The following is a 27,687-nucleotide window of genomic DNA, read 5'->3' as shown; positions in this document are numbered from 1 at the left end:
ATGTTGGCCTTGACGAAGAAGGGCATTTCTTCGCCGCTGCCATGGAAGTCGGAACATCAACGATCATTTGAGCTTCTCAAAACCGCATTATGCTCTGCACCGGTTCTGTGTACTCCAAATTACAATAAGGCCTTTGTGTTGTTTGTGCATGAATGTGATGGATGTGCTTTGGCTGCATTAACACAGGAACACGGAGGGAAGAATAGACCGTGCGGCTACTACTCTTCCGCCCTTGATCCTGTCGCATGAGCTTTGCCAAGATGTTTGCGAGCCGTCGCTGCTGCTGCCGCATCTGTAAAACAGAGTGAGGGAATGGTCCTTGGCCATGATTTAACCCTAATGGCACCTCACTCTGTAGATGTCCTATTGAATAAAACCCAAAAACAGCACCTCACCTCTGCATGGCTGACGAGTTATGAATTGACTTTGTTTGCCCCTCACATTCAAATTAAGAGGTGTTGTGTTCTTAATCCGGCTGAACTCCTACCTTTCCCGCAAAATACTGTTTGCGGTGACGAAGAATCACATGACTGCCTGTATACTACTGAACAGGAAACGAAGGGCAGGATAGACCTTATAGATACTCCTTTGGGCAATGCGGAAGAGGAGCTGTTTTGTGATGGCTCCTGCTTCAAACTCCCAGATGGTACATCTACAGCTGCCTATGCAGTTACTACATTGAGTACGGTTGTTGAAACTAAGAGAATTCCGCATAACCCCGCGCAGGCCGCAGAGATTATAGCGTTGACCCGAGCTTGTGAACTCTCCGAAAGGCGTACAGTACATATATATACGGATAGCCAGTACGCCTTTGGGGTGGCTCACAACTTTGGGAGGCTCTGGTCGGAAAGAGGGTTCCTAACCTCACATGGGATCAAGATTCAGCATGGCCCCCTGATAGTGCAATTGCTCTCGGCACTCACGCTCCATAGTCAGTTAGCGATCATGAAGTGCGCAGCGCATCGCAAGGTCATAGATGATGTGGGGAAAGGGAATGCTTTTGCTGACCAGATAGCCAGGTAAACGGCCAGAGACCTTAGTACAGACATGTATGCTCTAAGAGAAACAAGAGAGGCCTATGTAATGGATGAGGGTATTGGGTCTGTACGAGATATCCAAGCTGATGCGACAATAGAAGAGTCTAAAAAGTGGGCTGAAGGGATGGGGAAACTAGATGAAGATGGGTGTTGGGTGGACACATCTGAAGGGAAATGGTTGCTCCCTAATTCATATGTGCTGACGATGGTTACCATGGCACACGGTCCTACGCATGTGTGTGCTCAGCAGATCACGAAAATGTTAGAAAAAGTCTGGGTAAATGATAAAATTTTGAAAATCGCTCAGCATTATGTCCAAAATTTCATGATTTGCTTGCAGCACAATGTGGGGAAGGGGACAGCAACTCGAAGGGGTAGTTTTGGGCCGCCTTCTGTCCCCTTCGAGGTCATCCACTTTGATTTTATTGAGATGGAACGGTGTAACAATCTAAAATACGTCCTTGTGATCATTTGTGCCTTTAGTAAATGGGTTGAGGCTTTCCCCGTTAAGGATGCTACTGCCATGACCACTGCAAAGACGATGGTAAAGGAGTTCTTCCCACGATTTGGGTTGCCAAGAGTCATTTGGCCGGACAACGGTCCACATTGTGTTGCAGCAGTAATCTTGCAGATATGCACAGCATTACACATCGAAAAACGATTTCATTCGGCTAGACATCCTCAAAGTGCTGGGTTGGTAGAGAGACATAATGGTATCCTAAAGAATAAGCTTGCTAAAACATGTGCCGGCACCAAACTGAAATGGCCGGACGCCTTACCTATTGTGTTGTTAGCCATGCGTACCACACCTCAAACTAAGACTGGGCTCTCTCCATTTGAGGTGGTGATGGGGAGGCCTGCTAATATTTGGGGTCTTCCGAAGCCTAAAGCGCTGAGAGATGTTGAAAATGTATTGCTTGCAGACTACTGTAACCAGTTGACTAAAAATCTGTATTTCATTTGTCATCAGGTTCGATCAGCTTTACCTGTGCGGTTTACGGGCCCAGGACACAATATTCAGCCTGGAAGTTGGGTCCTGGTAAAGGCCTACGAAAGGTCCTCCTGCCTCGCTGGTGGGGACCCTACCAGGTGCTGTTGGTCACCCAGACAGCAATGTGGGTGCCTGGAAAGAAGCATTGGATCCACGCGACGCATGTCAAGAAACTTCCTCACCCGACGCCACAGGTTACAGAAGAAGCAGAACCCCTTGCTGATGCTACAATCTCTGATCCTGGAGTAGCAAATAGCGCTGTGAGTGTGTCAGAGAATCCCTCTGATCCCGTGGAGCTTGGAGAACTGTCCATTTTGTCTCTGCACTCTTCGGAAAAGTCACATCCGGAAAACGTTGTTTCAAGTTCTGCGACTTCCGTCACCTCCGATACGTTGCTTCCCTCAGGAAGTGATGTTACCTTATTTCCGGATCAAGCAGTACCGGGAACCACCAGGTACGACCTTCGATGAAGAAAATAGAACTACGGCACGGGTTTTGCCTGTGCATCTGGAAAAGAAAAGAGTCATTGAGAATTTTGTTCTTGCAAAGGAAAATTTTGGAAAAAAAGGGGATTCTGCTGGCTAGGGTTGGGGAAGGACTAAGAAATCGCGCGACCATAGTGTCGCCAGCAACCAAGATTGGGGTCGTCAATTGAAAAACTACGATGTCTGCCACCTCCACCGCTACTGCTCGTATTGGACTTGTAAATAAGGGGGTGACCAACTCGAACAATGAACAATGTGCCTGGGCCCCGAAAACGTATTGCTGTGTTGTGATGATAATAATTGGGATTTGTATAGTCACTGCCGTGGGACTCTGGTACTTTGAAGAGACTTATCCTCTAGAGCCACTTTTGCCAATTGAAATTGTACCTACTGCTCTGACTCCCTCTGTACACCTTCATACTCTGTCGCCGAGGGACTCTCAGCATAGACGAAAGTATCACAATAACACTTTAATGATAATAATGAATTCGACGCATGCCATTTTTAATAAGAGCAACTGCTGGATCTGCACCCATTTACCGCAACATGGGAACAAGGGGCTAGGATGGTATATTCACCCTTTACCTTTTACAACTGCTTGCTATGCCTCTCTTAGAGCACTATTCTTTGGCCGTTGGAATGATAGCATCTCAGGGAACTTTGATGGAACTAATTTAAATGATTTTGAGAAACGTGTATTGACTCCTCTGGGATGCTCGCTTTTTGCAAATAGAAGTAAGCCTAATGTTGCTTCTATTAGGCCATCTGATAAACTGTCTCTTCCTTTCCAAACTCTAATTTCCTTTAAAATGGCTCCGATAGGCAGTAAGGATGCCTTGCCTCCTTCCGACTCTATTAACCATAGCCCCGATTCAGTTCCCTTCTGTGTACAAAGGAATGGCACCCGGTCAATGGGAGATTTTGAAGGTTGTGCGAACGTTGTAAATTTGACCGGTGAGAACAGGCCATTGTATGTAGGGGGGCCTGTCTATTTCGTTTGCGGTAGTACAGCATTTCCCTGGCTGCCCAAGGATTGGCAGGGAACCTGTTATTTAGGAATCCGGTTACTTTGGTATTCATAGCTAGTACATTGGAAGTTTCTAAGGCTCGTCCATGGCGGGACGAGAATGGAGATACCCCTGGGCAAATCTTGGGAGATATAGCAAAATCAGTTGTGCCATTTTGGGGACAGATAGCAAATTCTGAAAATATTAGGGGGCTAGCAAGAGTACTGGAGAGAACCATCAACCGGACCACGGATATACTCTATAATATGGCACTGGAACAGAAAGCAATAAGATTGGTAGCGCTCCAAAACCGGATGGCATTAGATGTCATTCTGGCAGAGCGTGGTGGAGTATGTAAATTAGTGGGGTCCGCTTGTGTTTTCGTACCAGATTCCTCCGCGACAATTTTCAAGGCAATACAGAACTTGCACGTCCTTAGTTCAGAAGTGCATGTTCCTGTGGGAGATTGGAGTATTAGTGCTTGGTTCTGGGACTCCCTACAATCCTGGGGTTGGTAGGTGCTTTCTGTCATACTGGTTATTTTGGGGATTCTGCTATTCCTTTGTTGCTGTATCCAATGTCTACCTAGTATATGTGCATTGCTAGGGGGGTGTTGCGCTCAGGCGGTGAGCACGATAGGACATAAGGTGTATGCCCCAGATACAGCATCTAAAGAATACGTGTTGCAAGAGGTTCTGGTGAACGACCTAATGGCTATAGATATTACAGATAACGATTCAGGATGTATGGACGACAATGCATGGAGTTATTTGCAAAGACATCAGAAATAGTGTTAGCACTGGCATAGGCCAAAAGGAGGGTTTGTCGGAATAGAAATAATATTATGCCTCCTATTGTAATAGTTATATGTGTATTGGCCTACGCCAAGTTGTCTAAACATTGTGCGCGAACAAACTCCATGGCAAGGTCTTGACCTCAGAGAAATCAATGTAAGCCGCCATCTTGAATCAAGCCGCCATTTTAGGTTCTCTTGTTATGTAGAAGTCACCCTGAACATCAAAATGGAGGCCGAATGACATTTCGAATAGATTCTGGCCGTTGTGACCTCCGTACAGCTGAATGTTTAATATGCCTGCAGGCCACTTGTCGGGGTCGTGAACTGAGACCTTGTCCTACTGTTGACCTATATGAAAATTTACTACTTATATCAGCAAAGCTAATCAAAATGCATATATTAAAGGTTGACCTGGCAAGGAACCCTAGACCAGTATTGCATTTCACAGAATGGTTAACCCACAAGAGGGTTGGCCAAGGGCTGGACAAATTGTATAAAATGGCCTGGGTATTCCAATGTGCGGTCTCTCACTGAACACATCGAACCCTCGTTGAAGTTCGTTATGTTATACTGAGAGCCGAATAGCTATCCGTTTGTCAATTGACTTGGTAACTGTTGTAACTTGAAATAAAGTACTGGTATGTTTCTTTGTAACCTGTGTTGGTGTGTTTCCTTTTGGGCTTCCCGGCCTCATATTATTTTTCTGTTTTCACAACCCCTTCTCCTTCACTCTTTCACTCCCTCTCCCTCCCACCTCTCTCTCTTCCTCCTTCACTCTTTCTCTCCTCCTACCTCTGTCTCTCTCCCTCATCCCAACTCTCGTCTTTTCTGTCTCTCTCCCTCAAATTCTCATTCTCTCCTCCCTATATTTCTCCTTCTCTCTCTCTCCTTCCCTCTCGCTCCCTCTCTACCTCTCATTCTCCTTCTCTCCTCCTCTCCCTCTCGCGTTTTCCTCGCTTTCTCCTTCTTCCCCCTCTCTCCTTCTGTCGCCCCTTCTCCTTCACTCTTTCGCTCCCCTCTCTCTCTACCCCTTCTCCCTCTTTCTTTCGCTCTCTCTCCCCTTCTTTCTCTCTCTCCCCTCTCATTCTCCCTCTCTCCCTCACTCCCTTGTTCTCTCTCTTCCTCCACCTATCTCTCCTTCCCTCCCTTGTTCTCTCTCTCTCCCTCCCCCTATCTCTCCTTCACTCTTTCGCTTCTCCCTCTCAATCTCTCTCCTTCCCTCTTACTCCCCTCCCTTTCTCCTTCTCACTCTCCCTCTCCCTCCCTCCTCTCCCCCTTCTCCCTCCCTCTAGCTCCCTTCATCTCTCTCGTTATCATTCTCTCTCCATCCCTCTAGTTTCCTCCCCCTCCCTTTTTCCCTCTCATTCTCTTCCCCCTTTCTCTCCCCTGTCCCTCTTTCTCCTTCTCTCACCCCCTCTCTCTCCCTTTCCCTCTTTCTCTCCCCCTCCCTTTCTCCTTCACTCTCATTCTCTCTCCTCTCTCTCTCCCCACCTCTCTTTCCCTCCTCTCTCTCTTTCTCCCTCCCTCTCGTTCCCCCTCTTTCTTCTTCTCTCCGCCTCTCCTTCCCTCTTTCTCCTCTTTCCCTCTATCTCTTTTTCCTGCTCTTTTTCTCATCTCTCTCTCCCTTTCGCTCCCTCTGTTTCTCCTTCTCTCGTTCTGCTCTCTATCCTTCTCTCCCCTCTTTTTCTCCTTCTCTCTCTCCCTCTCCCTCTCTCTTTCTCCTCCTCTCTCCCTCTTTCCCTCCGCCCCTCTCACTCCCTCTCCCTCTTTCTCCTTCTCCTTCGCTCTCCCCTCTCTTTCTCCTTCGCTCTCTCGTTCTCTCCTTCTCTCTCACCCTCTCACTCCTTCCCTCTCTTTCTCTCCCTCCCCTCTTTCTCCTTTGCTCTCTCTCCCCCTCCCTCTTTCTCCTTCTCTCTTTTTCTCCTCTCTCTCCCTCTCTTTCGCTCCCTCTGTTCCTCTATCTCCCTCTCGTTCTGCTCTCTCCCTCTCTTTTTATCCTTCTCTCTCTCTCTCCCTCGCTCCCCCTCTCGCTCTCTCTTTCTCCTTCACTCTCTCTCTTTTTCCTAAACTCTCTCACTCTTCTCCTTCTCTCTCTCTCCCTGTCTCTACCCCCACCCCCTCGCTCTCTTCCTCCCTCTATTTCGCTTTCTCCTTCTCTCGCTCCCTCTCCCCCTCTCTCCCCCTCCCTCCCTCTCACTCTCCCCCTCTTTCTAGCTCCCCTCTCTCTCTTTCTCCTAAGCTCTCTCACTCTTCTCCTTTCTCTCTTTCTCTCCCCGTCTCTCCCCCCACCCCCTCTCTCTCTTCCTCCCTCTATTTCGCTTTCTCCTTCTCTCTCTCCCTCCCTCCCGCTCACTCTCCCCCTCTTTCTAGCTCCCCTCTCCCCCTTTCTCCTTCTTTTTCTCCTCCTCTCTCTCCCTCCCTTTCGCTCGCTCTGTTTCTCTTTCTCCTTCTCCCTCTCGTTCTGCTCTCTCCCTCTCTTTTTCTCCTTCTCTCTCTCTCTCCCTGGCTCCCCCTCTCTCTCTCTTTCACCTTCGCTCTCCTTTGAGCTCCTCTCTCTCCCTTTCTCTCCCGGTCTCTCCCCCCCCCCTTCCCCACCCTCTCTCTCTCTGTGAGTTGTGTTGTCAGATCAGGGTGTGCTGGAGCTACTCCGGCTGACGTGGGCATCTCAAAAGGGGGCAAGGGGCGGTCACTCTTCAGTTTTGCACACACTTTGATGAGGGAGGGATATGCACAATGTTGTACCAAATATTTCATAAGAAGGTTTTTGGGTTTGTGGAAGCCCAGACCAGAAATTATGGGGCGCTGTGGTGGGCAGATTGGATAGTGAGGGACGAGCAAGTCAAGAGAATTCTTAAAGGCGGGGTCTTAAATAAATGATTACTGGCTGCCCCACTTCCAATTGGAACTTTGACCGAAGTGCAATAGATTGCAAGAGAGTGAGGCGTGTGTGTATGTGGATTACAATGGTAGCTGCTTCTGCTTTTAACGCACCCATTTCATTGGCACAATCTGCTAACACAAACCTGGCAACCCTGGCACAGGCGTGCATGCAAAGAACACGACTAAGCTCCCTGTAGCTTTGGGTATGCACATAGGTCTTGGAACCAAGGGAGAAAGAACCCGTTACGCTTCTTTCCTGGCATTCAGGAAGCAAGTCTTCTTTTCATGTGGATGTTCTCACGCGCTACAGGGAGGCAGAGCCTAAATGATGACGGAGAATGGGGATTTCCGTCGCAAGGCGATCGTGAACATGTGCCAACACAAGCGCCGGCGAAGGGCTGTGTCTCACGCTCACTGCTCCTGGCAGGTTCTTATGTGGCAATTTCAGATCTGTGGGTTCAACGACTGGTAGCGGGGTAACACACACCTCAATGATGGTCAACAATCATAGATATATTTCCCCTGATATGTAAAATGTTAAGTGTATATCTCCTCCCCCAAAGTCATTTTTGAACCGGGAGCGCTTTTTTGGTTCTAATTTTGTAGTTGCCACCGGACTCATCAAGGGACACATGAACAGCGCAGGTGTTTTAATCAGTCTCGAATTTCCCTGGATCATGTTTTCTTGCTCCACATGCTTAAAAAAGAAATGCACATTTTCAGCCTCAATCTACGCTTGTTCCATTTTCGTGTTGTATCTAATTTTAATTGTGCTTTTCAGGGAAACAATTCTGATTGCAAAGGGACAGTCTTCAAATCTTGGTGCAAAGAAGAGACACAGTAACTGCAAGAATTGACTAAGGTTAAGCAGCTAATACCCAATACTGTCGTTGTGCGTCTGTTTGGCCTAAAACATTTGACCTAATCACATTTGATCTCATTTATTTGACGTTTTTTTCGGTCTATAATGTGGTGGAGATGCCCCCGCAACCCCCCGCTCCACTTCCCCTCAACCTAATCTATACCCGTACCCACCCCCATATATATATTTAATTAAATTTGACCAAAAAAAGGTCAAACAAACGTTTTTAGGTCAATGATGCTAATACCATACTGTCCACATGTCCCAAAACTGTGCTTCGGAAATATCAAAAGGTGCATTCTTTGTAACCAAGAGGATTTTAGAGCATTGACTCTTTGAGTTTGCTTCGGCCAGCAGGCTAAAATAAAGTATATATGCCCTCCCGTCTCTCAAAGGTCTTGGCAAGATAGCTCCTCCATCAAGTGTTGTTAGCCTCTGACAGGAGGCCAGCCTGCATGTAGAAGTTCGAATCCAGGCAAGGCCGCCTCGCCCTGTATCCTTCTGAGGTGGAAACTCTGAATACCATTAAACTAGCTAACAGTGCCAAGAAGCAGGAGGAATCCTGCAGGAAGCGCTATATAAAAGTTTGAAAATGATAATTATCAACACCGTTTCATACTGGAATAACGAGACGGCTTATATTATCCTAAAGGCAGAGAAAGCAAGGGCCACGGGTCACCGAGCGACAGGCCAAAAGGGCATTATTTATATGTTTTATTAGAATATTCCGCTATAGCAGGAGATAATAACTAGAAGATGAGAGGAGCGGTGGATGCTTGAAAATGCATGATATATCTTCCCACTACATTTGCAAAGCAAGTCCTATTGGCTTTGCCACTGCTGGTTGTAATGAAAGTCATGATGGGTTGAGAACAGCATAAAAGTTTAAATGCGAGGTGCCAGTGCTTTGTGTCACATTTTTGAAATGACATCAACGGCGGCAGCCATAGGTATTACTAATAATAGTTTTGATCACAACCAAAATACACTGTAATGCAGCACACAAGTTGAAAACACATCAATGTACTGCACATCATGGAAACAAAGCATCATGGAAACAAAGCAAGCTCTTGGAAGCAACATTCAACTACTCTCTACCCAACTTAAGCGGTTCCACTCGCTTCTACAAAATGGCTGCCGCTATAGCAAGGCTTTCATTATGATGCTCTGGAACCGCATCACAGAGCAGCTGATGGATACCAGTGCCCCTCTAATATGCATCTTCAAGAGCTCAACCAGAGAGCTTAAGTTCTCTCTAGTCCGACCAAACAAGTGGGGGCACTTCTTTTTTTTAAAGGAACGTGCGAATTATACGTGGTTCTAATGGGTTTCATTTCACTTTGACCTCTCCATGTAAACACTTGTGTATTAAAGGAGAAGCAGCATTTTAAGCGGTGCTAGAGGCGAGCTTGCAAAAAAAGGAGGAGCTTAGACTGTGCTTTCTGATGCAATGGTCCCAATTGCATAATTCACACTGATTTAGTAATACAAACCCTATAAATTCCTTTGCCCCCAGCATATGTGCGAAGCAAATATGCATAGATCTAAACATTTTATGAAATGTACTGTTCATAAATTAACAATAAAATAAATAAATGTGGGACATTGACAGAAAAGTATTAATAAAACCAGGGCATATTTTGTCTCAATGTTACTGATTCTTTTATGGGATAAAGTATATAGTTGGTTTTCTCCTGGTTCTGTCTGTGTTACTCGGACTCCCAGAGTCAGCGCTTCCGTCTCGTTACCCCTTTTCTCGAGGTTGCCCGGTCTCTGCTTGGTTTCTCAAAGCTTTCCTTAGTCTTTCAGACTTCTATGTTTTTCTCCGGTTCTCGTACTTTCAAGTTTTTCCATCACTTCTCTCTGACATTCTACGCTCTTTTTAAACGTGTCAATGCCTCTCTCCCGGGGTCTAAGCTTCCTTCGAACATCTTAGTGGCCCCCTCCACTTCTGGGCAATTTCTAAAACTTCCGAGTCTCTCTCAGGTGCTAGGCACATTCCAGACTTCACAAGGCACCTCTCACCCTCTAGGCGCTTTTAAAACTTCTCAACACCCTCCCCAGCTTCTGGGCATTTTTAAGGTTTCTCAGCCTCCCTTCAATCTCCAAGTACTTTATAAAACTCAGTATTGCCACTGCCAGGTTCTCTCTTTCAGACTTCTCAGCACCGCTCACAGCTTCTTTGCGTTTTCTCTGCGCTTTTGTCTTCATTGATACGGGGCTCACTCTATTTTCGTTTGAGTTCAGTCGGCTCTGGGTGTTTTAGATCCGCTGAGGAGGTCAGGTGATATAAACTAGGTCGGCCATCTTGGATTTCGCCAGTTACTCTTTGCTTATGGAAGACACCGAAATGGAGCCTCTGTCTCAGTGTGAGAGTGACAAAGGAACATAGTCCATGGGTTTCGGGGTTAATCATTGTTTTTTTTGGATGGGCTTTTGGTCGCTTTGTCTCTGGGACAGGTATCTAATTCGCAAAGAGCCTTCATGTCTGAAAATCTGCGAAGGAGGCCCCTACTCCACCATGGAATGGCAACTGTTGGCTGCACGCCTCCCTCCACCTTATAGGCCACTGAGTTCACAATCCCCAGAGAGGCTTCCCTCAGTGTTTTTGAACGGGTTATTGTTCTACCCCGTCTGACGGATATTTACAAATATAACTCGTCTAAGTGCTCATAGGCTGCTCAAGCGCCCCTGTTTTTACAGGTGATAGGCTACACCGCCAGGGTCAGAATCAACAAGGCTGTGGCTTTGCTGTCACTTGCTCTAAGTGTGGCTTGGGCACTCATGGAAGTCTCCCATAGCGGGTGGCAGTGCCATGGCCGTACTTCTCTCACCGAGTCAAAGATGCCCTGATAGACACATAACACTGTCTGCAAAAGACAACGTTTTGCTGTTTTCAAAAACACATACATACACCATTCATGAGACCACCACCCTAAAACAACTGCGAATCAGCCGACGATAGTGCAGTTGCACCCACGCAAACATTGCATGCGCACAGGCCAATGATTTATTCTACTAATCAGCGCTGGCAATGGGGCCGGCTCTCGCCAGATCCGAGATCTGGCACCAGATGTGTAGCCGGATCTTGGGATCCGGCCAGAGTCAGCCCGGGGGAAAAAAAACAAAAAGAAAGCACCCACGAGCCAACTAACTTCTTCTGGAGACCCCTGTTCAAGGGGTCACAAGAGGAAGTTACAGACCTCAGCCACGGCCCCTTTTTTTATTTATTTATGGAATGTTTGTCGGATACACGGAGCCAGATTATTTATTTATTTATGCAATGTTTGTCGGATTCCGGTATCCGACAAACATTGCATGAATAAACAAATATACAGGTATCCGACAGGCATTTCATAAATAAATACCCTATTAACAGTGAAACACTCCCACACAATGCAGCCACCCAACTGCTTTTAGAGGGGAGCTGCAGACGCTGTGCTTCAAGTAAAAGAAAACGTTGCTTATGGCGAACAAAAATCACCCTGTTTGAACAGTACCCAAGAAGGAGTTTTTTTTAATTATAAAATGGGATGCACATTATGCATTTTAGAGAATATTTACTCGGCAACACTGGTCAAAACTATTATCCGCACAGTGAAGTCACTCATCACCAGTGCCATGGAAGTGGTTTAAAGTGGAATTGATATATAGTTTGGAAAAGAAGCAGCATGAAAGAAATAGCACAGTTTTAAACAATTATTTTGGACAACTGCCAGCTCTGCCCCCTAAACTCCGCCTCCTCGGGCACCACCCCCCCAAACTCAGCCCCCAGCCTGGCCCTTGTGGGACTCCCCCACCAATTATTTTTACATTTCCACCACTGCTACCAATTGCCCAAAAATGATGTGCCTTTTCCTGAGATTTTCCTCACTTTCCGCCTGCAAGCCTGCTGAGTGCCATAATGTTTGAGACCCTTTGGGCCTTTAATCTCTGCAGAATTTGCCCTTTGTGGGTACCCCCTAGTCCCTTGGGACTCCTCCACGGCCTCCGTTTCCTAGCCCTCCCTCACTTTGTGATTTCCTCCACCGCCCGCCTCCCACCGTCCCCGATTGGCCATCCCGGCCCACAACACAGGCCCTTATTGGTGCTTGGATCGAGTTATCTGGGCCTACTGATCCGCGCTGCTCGCGCCTCCCCCACTTTCTGCCTACAAGCCTGGTGAGTGCTTGAAACGCGCAATTTAGTTTAATGTGGGTTCCTGACCAGTGTGTGATCATTGTTCCTGGCATCCCCTCCTGGTTTCCACTTCCTCCCACCCCACCCACCGCCTGTGATTGGTTGCTTCTCCTGGTGTTAGCTGACCCTCCCAGGGCAGCCTTCTGCCCGGCAGCCCGTTCGGCTAAGGGCTCAAGGCAAAGGGCGGCTCCAACAGAGACAGCTCCAGAAAGTGTCAGCAGGTGTCCGCAGGGGATACCAAGTGGCCAGCCATCAACCAGAAACTACTAGGACCAATACGGTAGGAGTGGCTTGGGTTGGGAGCAGAGCAATTACTCTGCCCTGGAACCCTAGCCGCTTAGCAAACCTATCTGAAACACTGTGATTATCTCCCACTGCCGCCCTCTCTCTCACACTCTCAAATCTAGCTGTGTTCAGGAGTGTACTCAACTGTTCCAATTGACTCTCAAATCTAGCTGTGTCTAGGTTGGCACTCAAACTGCAGTGTTAGGTGCCGGCCTCTCTCCCACTATACAGGACCCCCAAGTCGAGCAGTGTTTGGTCTTGTGCTCATTTGCACTATCGGGGGTGGTCCCCCCTCCTACTATACAGGATTCCCGAACATAGTTAGGCTGGTCTGAAGCCCAAACGTAGTCTAAACCAACTTAACACGCACCTAAAGAGGACTAGACCATGATAGAATAGTATCAACCCCCCACTATTCAGAGACCTAGATAGACATCTACCGAACTTAGTCCTACACCTTAGTCCTACACCTAATGAGGAGCACTCATATATGCCAGATCTCTGGTTGCCCATGCAACGGACATCTCTGACCTAATACTGGAAGGTAATTTGGACTTCCTTGCTATAACGGAATCCTGGCTACATGACACGGCAGGACCTTCGCTTATGCTAGCTATCCCAGACGGAGATGAAACTCGAGGCGGAGGCATCGCTATCATATCTAGATCTAGCCTCTCTCTGAGAGTAGCGCCCCACAAATTACACAATCTTGTGAAGTCCTCACTGCTAAACACCCTCTAACCAATTCCCAGTCACTTACAATCCACTTAATCTACAGACTGCCTGGTCCACTTGGGACATTTGAGGAGGATATTTACAACCTACAATTTAACAACCTTAAAACAACCACCCAAGTACTACTACTAGGTGACTTCAATTTAGGATTTAATGATCTAGCGGATAAATATGCCCTCAAAATAGCCAATATCCCCTCAGAATTAGGCTTGTCACAAAAAATCAACGAACCTACTCACAATAAAGGAAGAGCCTTAGACTGGGTAGCTGATTATAATTGCACTGCCGCTATCACCTATCACACCACAACTGTGGACAGACCATTATCAACTATTAGACCACCCCCGATGGCCCTACCTACTGCCCCACCTTGCCCAACAAGGAATAAAAAGAATATCACAGTGGACAAAGTGATCCCCGCGATTCTCCCTACCTTAAACTCACTGGCTGATAATCTAAACCCTGGTACATCGGTCCACGAATATGACAAAATGATGCTTACCACACTAGCTAAAAATCGCTCCACTCAAACCTAGACCCAGTACACCTAAATCCCATCTAAATAAGTGATTCACCCCCTAGTTAAAGGACCTACGTCTCCTAAAAAGGAAATGTGAAACCACCTTGAGATTATTCCCCTCTATTGACAACAAATCTAAGCTAACTAAAATTTCTTCGCAATACAAAAATGATATCTGCCTGGAGATACGAAACTCCTATAACAAAGGTATTGCCAAAGCAAACTCTAGTATGAAGGGATTATTCACCATACTAAAAGAACTAGAGTCCCCGATTCCTACACCTGACATCGGCATTAAGAGTAAGACATGGTGCTCAGCTATCCAACATGCACTATCCAATAAAATAACCACTCTTCCAAATAAAATTGCCCAACAAAAAAAAAAAAGAATACCTTGAATTTGCCACCTCAATCAAATAACCTCCCCCCTTCTAGCGAAATACCTACTGACCAGACTGCCAGATTCCACTTCACTAAACCCTCCATATTAGAGGTAGAGAAAGTAATCCTATCTCTCAAACCGTCCAATTGTAAAGGCGATCTTTGCCCAGCTCAAATTATAAAAGATGCTGCTAAAGATCTTGCACCTTTCATTTCTAAAATAATCAATGCCTCCTTCTCATCTGGTACTATTCCTTCTAACTTGAAACAATCATGGGTACTCCCACTCCTAAAGAAGCAAACCTTAGACCCACTTATTCCTACTAACTACCGTCCTATCACGACGGTACCATTTTTACTCAAAATACTTGACAAGGTCGCATACACCCAGATCCAAAAATATCTAGAACTGCATACGCTCCTGGGAGCAAGACAATCTGGTTTCCGCCCATTACATGGGATGGAAGCTGCCCTCATTGACTTAAAAACACAGGGTGAGGAGTCAAGAGATAAAGATAAACAGCCCTCCTCCAACTGCTAGATCTCTCAGCTGCATTCGACCCAATGGATCATACGGTCCTTTGTAGTCACTTGGACTCAGCAGCTCACTTTTCTACAGATGCCATCGGATGGATAGAATCATTCCTGAGCGATAGAAGAATGAGGGCCTTCTCCCCATCGGCAGCTGCAGATTCTGTCCCCATCGCGTGAGGTGTACCCAAGGGCTTCTGTGTCTCCCCCATATTATACAATATATTCACCAAGCCTTTGTTCGATGATCTGGACCATCTGGGTATCACCTACACTAACTATGCAGACGATACTAAGATTCTCCTCCCACTTTCCAGGGATTATGACAAGAATTTAGCGTTGGTGAATAGAGTGCATCTCATCATCCAGGCATGGATGGCCACTCACGGTCTATACCTGAATGATGATAAGACAGAGTTCATTATCCTGGGGAGCCACCTTAACCTTAAGAAACTAGGACATGAATCTTCTTCATTCACCATCGATGGAAACATCATTAGAGTATCTAAGGAGGTAAAAAAACCCTGACTTTTACCTTGACTCGACCATGTCCTTTGACAAACAAGTGAAGCCGTTGGCCTCCACCACCGCTTACACCTGTAAACTCATCAGGGCTGGCAGACCCTTGCTCTCAAATGACAGCTGTATGATCCTGGCCAGAGCGCTAATACTCTCTAGGCTAGATGACTGTAATTCTCTTTATAGTGGCGCCAATAAGGCCATCATCCAGAGGCTACAAACACTCCACAACAAAGCCTTAAGAGCCGCACTAGGCGTGAATAAAAGAGAACATATCTCTGCAACCAGACACCAATACAAGTGGCTCTCTAGTCATAATAAAAAAGTCTTCCAAAATTGGTCTCCCTTACCCATAAAGCACAAAACAATGCTGCCACTAGCTACCTTGTAGACAGACTACACAGAAGAACGTCTATCATACCCACGAGAGCCAGCAGCGCAAACTGCCTCACTGCACCAAGATTGAGACTCACCAAGATTGGCAGTAATAGCTTTCCCGTGAAAGCATCTAAACTCTGGAACGCCTTGCCATACCGGCTTAGAGCAGATCAACTGTACTTACTAATTTGAAGTAATTACATTAACATGCTCAATTCTACTGACCACTAGCATGTGCCGCTACATTTTTGTCACCTAGGCTGCCTTAGACTATCCCCCCATTATACTGTAACATTTACTTCGTGCCTATTTATCCTTCCTGTTCATAACCTGTTTATAACTTGTATATATGTATATATGTCTTACTGTGACCATACTTATAACTATGTAAGCTTTGCATTTTCTTACTGCTGCACCCTGTTACCCTTGGGATTGGTGGTGCACATTAGAAATAAATAAACAAACAAAGAAACAAACCTCCCGACAACTGTAAGCCCAGCAGCCCAACCCCACCGGACAGCGCAACGAGGATACATAGCCAACCAACCTGAAGAATAGACAGCACAAAAAGCACCTATGTTTAACACAAGAAGAAACACCAGTACTGCCATCACAAGACACCACAGTCAACCACTCAACCGGCATCTTCGCACCAAACACCAAAATTACGCGGACCAGGAAGGGGCACAGATAAAGAGCACAAGACAAGGCCACATTGGACATAGGTGCACAAATCCAACCTACCCCTAAAGCAACAACCACAAATGAAGGAAACACACCGCCAAAAACCAAAACGACCAGAACGAACTTCCAAAGGGAAAAATCCTTATATCTCACACCTTACCTTGCAGCAGACCCTGAACCTGGATACCCCAATGACACAGAGACATCAAGACACACAAGGAACAGTCCGAGACAACCAGGAAAAAGATGGGAGCACCCAAGAAGAGTGTGGGTAGACTTCAACTCCATCACCCCATACATCACAAGAACAGAAGGACACAATCAACACCCACGTCTTACAATCACCACAAACTTTGCTTTCACTGATGGTACTCACAGGTCTTCGGGTTCAGCGGTAGTCTTGGAGAGGTCAGAGGCGTCCCCCCGGAAGTCCAGAGACCATATAACTGGGTACTGTGCAACCAGGGGGCCACCCCTTGGGAAATCCTCGTGGGGAAGAAAACCCAGAATCAGTTGGCGATATGGAAGTCCAAGGAAAAGGTGTATCAATTGTCCACGTAGAGGAACTACGATTCAGTCGCAGGAATATCCAGGAAGACTTGGAATCCAATGGCAAGAAGAGAGTTACACACTGGAAACTGTACCCTAACGGGAAATCCAAACTGCGAAAGAGCAGAGAAAGAAGAAAAAGAAAAAGGACTACAAAGTGGCAGAATAAAAGAAATGGATAAGGAAAAGGAATAGGTAAGTTGACAAACGCCAGAAAGGAGAAAGAGTGGAGAAGGATGCCGGAAGACAAGGCGCTAGGTAGCACAGAGAGCCGAGGACGGCGAGGAAATGCAGTAAGTTGGAAGGTAAGTGGAGCCGAGATCGGCGCAGGAGGCGAGGAGCCGAAAAGTAGATTGGAGCCGAGGACGGCTCACGCGCCGGGAGCCGAAAGGTAGAAGGGAGCCGAGGGCGGCGCAAGTGGCAGGGAGCCGAAAAGGTAGAAGGAAGCCGAAGGCGGCGCAAGTGGCAGGACTCTGGGAGAAGAGACGCCGCGACCGATAGCAAAAAGAGAAAGTAAGGGAAGAAAATGGGAGGTTGTCGGAAAATGACAAATGTGCAAAGTGGGTAACCTCAGGGAGGTTCAAGAGGAAAGTTGTAAGTAAGGAGCAATGCTAAACGTAGAAGTAGAGTAGCAAAGCAGTTACCTGTCAGTTCTTGGAGTTTAAGTACGAATGAATGGTAGACAGTGTGATGTCCATAATGAATGGAAGACTAGAGCTGCACTGTTAGTTGGTGTAACGTTGTCGAGCAGGCGCCATCTTGGATTCCACTGAGCATGTCGTGGATGATGCATCTTCCAGTGTCTCCATAGGCTTCTAGGATTCCTTCTGACACCACGGCACACTGCACAAAACGACGAAGCTCTGACAACCAACAACCCAAACATCAACCTAACTGACCAATTCAATGAAGAAGAAGCCTGCACGGATCTTCATCAAACCGGCATCAATAAAGAAGCACCGCTATTGAACAGGCAAGCTTTCAATCTAGCAGACCGCTTCAATAAAGATGCAGCCTTCGCTGATCCTCCTCATCCCTTAAATCAACGCCAATAAAGATGCACCACAACCAAACAACCACAAACCAAAAAAGGAACTACTAACAAACAAAACCACACCAAAAAGATCCACTGCAACCTAATCAATGCAAGGTCAATGTCCAAACATGCCACCGAAATATACGATCTGCTCTGCGACGGAGGGATCGGCATCCTATTTGTAACAGAAACATGGCTAGACAACAACTACAACATCACCCTCAACAACTGCCTGCCTGAATACTTCAAATGCGTCCAAGCAAACAGAAAAACCAAAAGAGGGGAGGGGACTGGCAATCATCCACCAGGAACACCTGGATATCAAATTGGGAGACCCACTAAACATCAATAGCTGCAAATTCTTAATCATACGTCTATCAGTAAGCCCCAAAACAAACCTGAAATTCATACTGATAAACAGATCACCAACCTACGATGCAACCTTCGTAGACACCTTCACAGAAGCAATCACCATCCTAGCCATCAAACACAATCACCTGATCGTCTTCAGAGATTTCAACATCTGGTTCGAAGAAGATACCACAACCATACAAAAAAAAAAAAAAAAAAAATCGCTAACCAGCCAATTAGCATCAATGAATCTACAACAACTAGTCAAAGGAGCAATCCACTCGGCAGGGCATACACTTGACGCAATCTTTGCGAACAAACAACTCCTTACCACAGCACCCCCAATTCAAATACTCTGGAGCGACCACCTCATCATCCCCTTCGTAATCAAAATGACCACTCCAATACACATTCGACTAGACAAAACACCGAACTCCATGAAACGAAACGGGAGAACCATCAAAAACTCCAACCTAATTGAACTCCTGGAGCTCAGCAGACCACACCCAACATTTATGGAAGAGGATGACCTGGACAAAAAAAGTAGCCCTGCTACATTCCTGGATTAGAACTACTATAGACAACATCGCCAAAGAAAAGCCTTTCACTCCTTCTCATAAACGGACAATGGCATAGTGGTTCACCCCATTACCCAGCACCATGAAAAGGAAAAAACAAAGACTAGAACTTGGAGAAAACAAAACGACACTGCAAACAAGCTGAAAATCCTACAACACAACCATGCATACAAAAAGGAAATACAAAAAGCAAAGAGGAAACACTACGACAACCGAATCTTTGAAGCACCAAACACCCAAAAGAACTCTTTAAAATCATAAACAACACACCAACTCTGTCTACGAAACTATGCAATGACCTTGCAGACCACTTCAAAAACAAAATCACCAGCATCCAACAAACCATACAAAGTAGACGGCCTGATCTGACCACGATCCCCACCTACACCCAGGAGGAACACCCAAACAAACTACGAAGCGTTACAGAAATATCAGTGGAGACATTTGTCAAACTGCTGAATGAAAGCAATAACTCAGGGTCTCTCAAAGACTCCTGCCCGCCAGACATATACAAATCGGTCCTTAAACAAGGAACACCCATGGAATATAACAGGAACGTCCTCAACCTTTCAATCGCAACTGTGAAAGTGCCACAAGCCTTCAAATCTGCATACACCAGGCCACTACTCAAAGATAAAGTGGGAACCGTAGAGGACCTTTCCAACTACAGACCCATCTCCAACATCCCGTGCACAGCTAAGCTGCTCGAAACGTTCATATACAAAATGACCCAAAATTCATAGAAGAGCACGGCCTACCAGACCAGGCACAAGTTGGCCTCAGACCAATGAGAGGGACAGAATCAGCTCTCCTCTCAAATATGGGACGATCTAAAAATGAACGCAGACTCAAACAACAGCACTGCCTTGATACTTCTAGACCTATCAGCAGCATTCGACACAGTTAATCACAACACCCTCATAATGAGATTAGAAGGACTTGGAATAACAGACACAGCCCTACTATGGATCAAATCTTTCCTTACAAACAGAACGGAAACCATATGGATGAACCCTTCAAATCCAGCCCGAGAGATTCCACCTGTGGAGTACCACAAGGATCATCCTTCTCCCCGCTACTATTCAACATCTACCTATACCTACTTATCAGAATTATCAAAAGCCACGGCCTAACTTGCTACAACTATGCCGACGATACACAAAAAATCTTCAAAATTCAAGACAATCTGGAAATAAACTCAATGCTAGAAAACTGTCTCCCCGATGTGTTCATCTGGATGAACTCCAACTGCCTCAAAATGAACCCAGGCAAAAACAGAACTAATGATCGTCACAAAAAATGGAGGAGAAAACCACTTCATCCCTTGGCCAAGGGAACTCGCGACAACCTCAGCACCCTCGCCAATTGTAAAAAACCTGGGGGTCCTGATGGACAATAATCTCACGCTAGAGCCACAAGTAAATGCTCTTCTCAAGAAATGCTTCTTCCTCCTGCGAGCAGCAAAGAGGATCCTACCGTTCCTATCGTTCGCCAACAAAACAACCACCATCATCGCCCTCGTCATGTCCAGAGTAGACTACGCCAACAGCCTATACTTATGTATGCCTGAACGACTTTTAAAAAACTACAACGCATACAAAATGCAGCAGCCAGGCTGCTTCTGAAACTACCCCGATGAGAACACACCACACCAGCACTGAAAACGCTACATTGGCTATCAATAAAACAACAAATAAAATTCAAAACAATGTGCATCACGCATAGAGCAGTACACAACCAAGGCGCTGAGTTCCTGAGAGACAAACTGCGTCTACATCAACCAACAAGAACGCTCAGATTAAGCATTGACATCCGCCTGTAACTGAAGCCCTACAACAAAAGAAAACTCTGAGGATCTTCCTTCTCTCACGAAGCACTGAATACCTGGAACGACCTTCCAAAGTACATACGTAACACAAGAAACCACCTACTATTCAGGAAACTACTCAAAACCTGGCTCTTCACGTCTTAACTGGAAATACCAGTGACAAGGGGCACACACACAACAAAAAAATTGATGAACAAAGACAGACCATGATCCACACCAAGCAATCAACGGAAAAACCCTAAGGAATATAACCCACGACATACCAAATGACTAACTGAGAGACAGCCGTAATAGGACCAAAGACCGAATACATAGCAAGACGAAGACAGAAACACCAGGATGACTCATCAATATCAATAGGACCATGACCCTAAACTATAGCCATTCCCAACAGATCTAATCACGGCAGATAGCAAGGGAAAAGGAAACCCTTCACCACTAGCTCCAATCCAGAGGGTGAGAAACAGAATGTTTCATCATTACACAATGTTCATCAATACACAGTGGGAAGCACTACAACTAAACAATAACCCCAAGGAAGCCACCCCACGGAAACCAAAGAGCCAACTGAAAGATAGTCATGATAGGAGGAAACTAACGACTGAATACACAGGCTGACCAAGACTGATGCACTAGGACGCCTCATCAACAGCACTACAACCCTGAACCATTCAAAGCCTCATCTGACCAGTGTCGCATTAGATAACAAGAGAATAGATAGTACCAACCCAGTTCTACACCCAAAGAAAAGGTTCAGACACACCTATCACTCCATACAATACTCACTATGATACAGCTGGATCCGCGCAGCACCACCACAGAGATGGCCCATAAGGAACCAGCAACAACCCACCCACAGGGATACAGCTCAAACGGAACCAGAAGTGCCCGAATCAGGATACAGACCCCACTAACCCATACTCAACCCACACAAAAGTCACACAACCATTTTTCAACCACCAATCCACACACACTTTACCACACAGCATCAACAACACATAAACAGCATCTAATTCACATAAGGTCTCGCCCGATCTGATATTTGCACCAAAGCCCAACACTCGGTGTATACCCAGTGTATACCGAGCTGAAGCTGCTAACAGCACACCACTACTCCCACTCTCCTACTCCCCTCCTCCCCTCCTCTGGACTAACCCTACCCAGCCTCCTTCCTGTTTACAGATCTGCAAGAGCACCTGGGGACCAATTCCATTGGTGATGGTGCGCTATATAAGTACCTTTAACATAACATAACATAACATAACATAAAATTTCTGAGAAAAATACTGCCTGGGCTTTTTAGCTTTTGCTTGAAGTTGCCTCAAATCCCTGGGAGGAAACAGCGCTGCCTGATTCCGAGTCACTCTCTCCAAAGCGCTTTGAAACTCCCCTCCCGCTGAATGCTCCATGTGCTGTGTTTTGGGGATGTGTGCTATGGACTTTGCCCTTTGCATGGTCACAGGCTCCCCAGCAGAACCGGAAGGGGTGGGGAGGGGACACGCAAAGTAGCTTTGCTGCTCAGGTGCTGTGTGCAGATGTGCAACCAGGTGGTCTGGTGTCGGGCTGCAGACTCGCCTGCGTGCCTATGGCGTTTCAGTGCACAATGGAACTTACTTGGATACATGTGGCGTTCTGCGTTTTGATGTCTGTGGGGAGAATTTTAAAGTGCCATATGTGAGAGGCAGAGCTGGTCCAAGCATAGTGCTTGGATTTGAAGACGAGACCTTAGAGCGCTGCGGCAAACAATACACCTGTGGCAACGTCTCTCATTTAGCGCAAGATTCTATATCATTTCAAGAGGCTCTCTGTTGCATTCGAGCAAAGAAAGCAGACATTTCTTAGCCCACCCTGTAGGCCACGATGCAACGCCACTGGGTCCATCCCCGCGCATGCGCAGGAGCAGTGAAGGTTCTAGAGCGTGTGATTTATCACTCCTTACCGGAATACATTTTTGGATCTGGTGGTTCTTTTTCACAGTCCGGCGTTGTTTTGTCTTCTTCCACCCCAGGGTTTTCCCCAGACTTTATGGAACGTCTTCTCCCGCCCTTTTGTTTAAAACTTGCTCTTAGTTTACTTATTTTTCTAATGACAGTTGTCGGAGCCCTTTCCGGATCTTTCCTCTCTGAACCATCTTCGAAACATATATTCTTTTCACGCTCATGTTTGCCGTTTCTGAAACTCCGGCGGGCTCTTTGGACTCCTTTTGAATCAATACTCTGATCGTGCCTAACCGAAGCAGCACAAGCCTCCATGGTGTCGGTCTGCACCTCAAGGTTTCGGTCTGACCTAGTAAGTACTGGGTCTTCTGCAGGATCCTTTTCTTCTTTTCCATTTTTCTCTGCCATTCCGGTGCGCAGGTATCAACCAGGTTCCTGGAAGGTAAAAAAAAATATATATATATGATATAAAAGAACAGAAAATTGACCATGAGACAAAAAAACAAGTGTTTCAAACTTGCATAGCAGAAGCTGGACCCGTTTGAAGGGGGGGGGAGCACTTACCTTGTGAGTTATCCCCAGCACACTGAACACCTCTTTTTCACATGTTTACATCATACATATTTGCAGTTTGAGGCACTGTATGCTAAACACTCTGACACAGCCGGCTCTAACAGGTAGCAGAGATTTTGGCAATGCGCCTGCTGCCATTGAGTAGCACTCCAGGTGCCTCATGTAGTGCTGCCCTGCCACAAGAAAGGTACAGGATACAGGTATTACTAGCACATCTAGTCGTCTTTCTTTGGTTACTACCCATAATGCATTGCAGGGAATAACCACAGGCCTATGGTATCATCATGGAATGACGCGGCATGATGGGGAAAGGCAGTACAAAAGGGGTACATGCTGCCAAGAAGAGCAAGAAAGCACCCAAGCAGAGGGAGCGAAAGGGGTAAGAGGAGAACTGGAGGGGGAAACAAAGCAGTGACAGGTTTATATTGAGACCCCGTTTTGAGGTGCTTGTGCATTTAAGACTGAAAATAGTCCACCTTTGAGACAGGCGGGAACGGGTGTTGCTTATATTGCTTTCAGAGTACAGGCCTAAGAAAGCAGGCACTACAAGTTCTGCGCTGTACTTGCGCTGTCTGGTTAAATCCAATTTAGGCGTTTTCTTACATCTGTGCATCTCCATACTGTGCTGTACCAGTGCTCTCTGATTTATTCCCAGGTCTGTCCCCCCCGCCTTCTTGGGCCCACTCCTTGATTGATTTCCTATGTAACTAGGCTCTCTTCCACCCTATTTCCCCTCTCCACTGTGATCACTGTACCTTCTGGCTGTGTGCCTCCTTCCTTGTGCCTCTGTATTGCTCCCTCTGTGACCCCCTGGGTTTTGCGCCCGTCCTCTCACTCTCTCACCTCCTCCATCTTTCCATTCATACCCCCTATGGTGCTCTTCATTTACCCCCATCTTCTCCAACTGCTACTCTATCTCCTACTCTATCCCTCTCACCAAGTCCAGAAGGAAAATGTCAAGAGGGAAATCCTGGTCTCCAATCCTGGCCTCCCTTTTGCTGATACCTACATCTGCGCGTCCACCAGACAGACAGACAGTTCCCTCTCCACACCTATGGACCGCTCCTATGGTCTCTGTTCTCTCTTCTATCTCCTCCTCTCCCATTAATGGTGGCACCAGGTGGGTAGTCCTCTTGGTCTCCTTCCACTCCTCCAAGACCATCATTACTGCCTATCTGAATGGCACCGTCCTGATCCAGTGCCCTCAGCCCAATCTCCTCATTTTTGATAGACGTCCCACGCGTCTTAACAAATTCCTTCCTTCCTTCTCCTGCTACTCCTACTAGCACCGCCCTGGCTCCTTTGATATTGATATTTTATTTCTGTCGCGCTCATTCACAAATGTTTCAGAGCGTGACACGGCAAGGGAAGGGGAACAGTGGAGAAACAAAAACAACGATCTTACTAGGGGGGAGAGGGAGAAGTGCATGGAAGGGGGAACAAAAGGAGAGTGTGGAGCAAGGAGGAAAAAAAAAAAAACAATAATACATTAATAAATAAAAAGGCAACTAACAGAGGGAGTGCAGCCAGCAAGCGGCAAGTGCTGGGTTTAAGGCAGCAGGCTGGGTAGGTCTGATAAGTGCAGGAAGAATAAAAAAGGGGTGGGGGCTGTATGGGTACAGATAAGGACCCCAGTGCAAGGGGTGGCCCGGAGGCAGTGCGTGCGGGTGGCAAGAGGAGCAGGTACTTTACTTGACTTAAATATATGTGTGTATTTAGTATACCACATGACCCGGAGGCTTAAGGGTGCAGACAACATGTAACAATAGAAAAAACAAAAAAGGCCTAAATATCAGAAATATAGCTTATGGAGTTCAGGGCGGTACAAGTGCTTCCGTTCATCCAGCAGGAGAGCATTATCTAAACAACACGGTTTTCAGTCTTTTTCAAAACACTACACTCAATCTTAACTCCATAAGATCGTGAGGACTGGCATTCCACAACCAAGATCTGCCTCTGCCCCCTTCTCCTTCCACTGCGTCTCGGCACCTTCCTCCTCTCTGGCTAATATGCTACCTGTTACCACCACTGCCCTCTCCTGGGCCCCTCTACCACCTACACTGGCGGTACCTCAAGCCTGGACCCCAGCCAGCAAGTCTTTCAAATGTGGTAACCTGCTCCACGTCACTACTCTTATCTCTTGCTGTGCGGTCAACCACTCCTGTGACATCTGCCACCTCCTCTGAGAACTTGACCTGGATGCCCTCGCTCTGACTGAGACATGGTACACAGCCTGCTCTGTCACGAGTTTTTACACTCTCCTCCCTGATGGCTACAGGATCCTCTCTGAGCCTAGAACCAACCGACCCAGAGGTGGAGTAGCTCTGATCTTTCTGGAGTGGGTCCCTGCTTCTGTCATTCCTACGCAGGCCTATTCCTCCCTTGAATGCCTGGTCTGCAGACTCTTCATCTCTCATGGCCTTTCTCCAACTGTGGCCACCATCTACATCCCACCTGGCCATGTCACCCTGTTCCTCCTTGTCTCTTCTTGCCTCTACCTCTCAACCTCTCCTCCTTAGAGACCCCAACATCCACCTGGATGCTTCTAATCACACCTGTGGGCTTTTCTGCAACCTTGGCAACACTCTCTCTGTCTCCATTCTACTCTATGGTCTGACACATTCTGCCGGGCACACTTTGGATGTTCTCATCACCTCAGACATCCTCCTCTCTAGCCCTCCCACCACTCGTCTCTCCTGTCTGACCACTTTCTGCTTTCCTTTCATCTGAAACTCTGTCCCTCAGGCTAAGCCCACCCCAGCACTGCCATCTACCTTGGCATTCGAGGCATGAAGCAAGTGTCATTGGATGCCTTTGCCCCGACGCGGACACAGCCCTCTCTAACCTGCATCTTGCTATCTTCAACACTCAGACATCCTTGCCCCTGTCATGAGAATCCGTCTGAAACCTACCTCCAAGTGCAACTCTTGAACAACTCCGACCTCGCCACCCTGAAATGCAAGTGCAGCGTGGCTGAGAGGCAGTGGAGGGCTTTGGGTGCATCCTCTGACAAACTGGCCTGCTGCCTACTCCAAAGGCGATACAGACTCTCTGTCCTTCCAAGAAGAGAGCTCACATCCAAGCCTGCATCTCTGCGGCCTCTAACAACATGGCCAAAGGAGCTGGCCAATCCTTCTGCAGTTTCACCTCTCCTGTTCTCTCCCAGGGCCTCTGTACATCTCTGGCTTCTCACTTCACCACTACAACTCAAGACATCAGGTCCTCGCTCTCCTCTACCTATCCCTCTACTGCTCTCTGGCCCCTCTCTGGCCGCCTCTCCCTCTCCTACTCCTTTCTCTCTGACAACACCCAACGACATTTCCAGACAAGTACGATCTATGAAAGTGTCCAAACAGGAGCTCCCCTGCTCCTCCACAACCATCAAGGACCGCATTGACTGCCTGGCACCAGCCTTTGCCGATTTCTGCAATCATTCTTTCACAACTGGATCCCCTCTCCTAAAGTGCTCCCTTGTACACCCCCTCCTTAAAAAGCTTTCTGCTGACCCTGCCTGCCTGGCAAAACTATTGCCCAATCTCTAGCACTCCTTTCCTGGGCAATCTCCTGGAAAATCTGGCCATCTCCCAGCTTACTCTCCACACCGAAACTGTTGTTGTCTCCATGACCATCAGCCTGGCTTCAGAGCAGCCCGAAGAACAGAAACTGCTCTCCTGAACACCTATGATGATCTGCTCTCTAATCTTGACTCCAGCATTCCTTCTGTCCTCATCCTCCTTGATCTTTCCTCTCCTTTTGACAAAGTCAATCACGCCACCCTGATCAATCGACTCCGAGAGAAACTGGGCATCATGAATCAGGCCCTGGAGTGGTTGACCACCTTCCTTCTTTCTGGACCGACCCTCCCAGGTGCAACTTGAGTCCTTTCTCTCCACATGTGGTGTTCCCAAGGGATCTAGCCTCTCAATCTGGCTCTTCAACATCTACTTGGCCCCTTTGTCCCACCTGATCTTTACATTCTCCTCTAACTTGCTGTGTTATGCAGATGACACTCGGCTCTCTTTCAGGCTCCCCTCAGTCTCCTCTCGTTCAATTCTGACTGTCCATCCATGATTCGGGAGTGGTGCACCTCAAACTATCTCTGCCTTCATGCCAGCAAGATTAAGATCCTTCTCATTGGGACCCTGGCACCAGCTTTCCCTCTCTCACTCTGGCTGCCCTCCTTGGGCACACTTCCTTCACCTTCCTGTGAAGTAAAAAACTGTGGTGTCATCTTCGACTCCACTCTTTCCTTCTCTCCTCACATCACAGGTCTTGCCAAGAAGGCCCATAACCAGCTGCACCTCCTCAAAGGTATTCTTCCCTTTCTCACTTTCCCCCCAGAAGTTTACCGTCTTCAGAGCCCTGATTCTCTCAAGGCTGGACTACTGCAACAGCCTCTTTCTCAATTTGTCTTCCACTACTCTCCGCCCTCTTCAACTAACCCAGGACTGCGAGAAGTATACTTGGCCTGAAGCCCAGGGACTGTATCACTCCAGCCCTGAAATCTCTACACTGGCTCCCGGTGGCTGCAAGGATCATGTTCAAGACCCTCTGCATCGCCCACA

At 47.0% G+C, this 27,687-nt stretch overlaps 1 protein-coding gene across 1 annotated transcript in view; it reads right to left on the bottom strand.

Moving 5' to 3' along the window:
- Positions 1–27,687, bottom strand: part of EXOC3L4 (exocyst complex component 3 like 4) — a 336,215-nt gene that overhangs the window by 283,742 nt on the left and 24,786 nt on the right. The window contains exon 2 of the mRNA XM_069638116.1: positions 22,552–22,984. Coding sequence (XP_069494217.1) covers positions 22,552–22,957 — 406 coding nt within the window. The 5' untranslated portion in view covers positions 22,958–22,984. The remainder of the gene's footprint in view (positions 1–22,551; positions 22,985–27,687) is intronic.

This window comes from Ambystoma mexicanum, chromosome 14 (genome assembly GCF_040938575.1).
Source record: "Ambystoma mexicanum isolate Mex_15411 chromosome 14, UKY_AmexF1_1, whole genome shotgun sequence".
Classification (NCBI taxonomy): Eukaryota; Metazoa; Chordata; class Amphibia; order Caudata; family Ambystomatidae; genus Ambystoma; species Ambystoma mexicanum.
The sequence above is the reverse complement of the archived record's forward strand: the minus strand, read 5'-3'. Positions and strand labels throughout refer to the sequence as shown.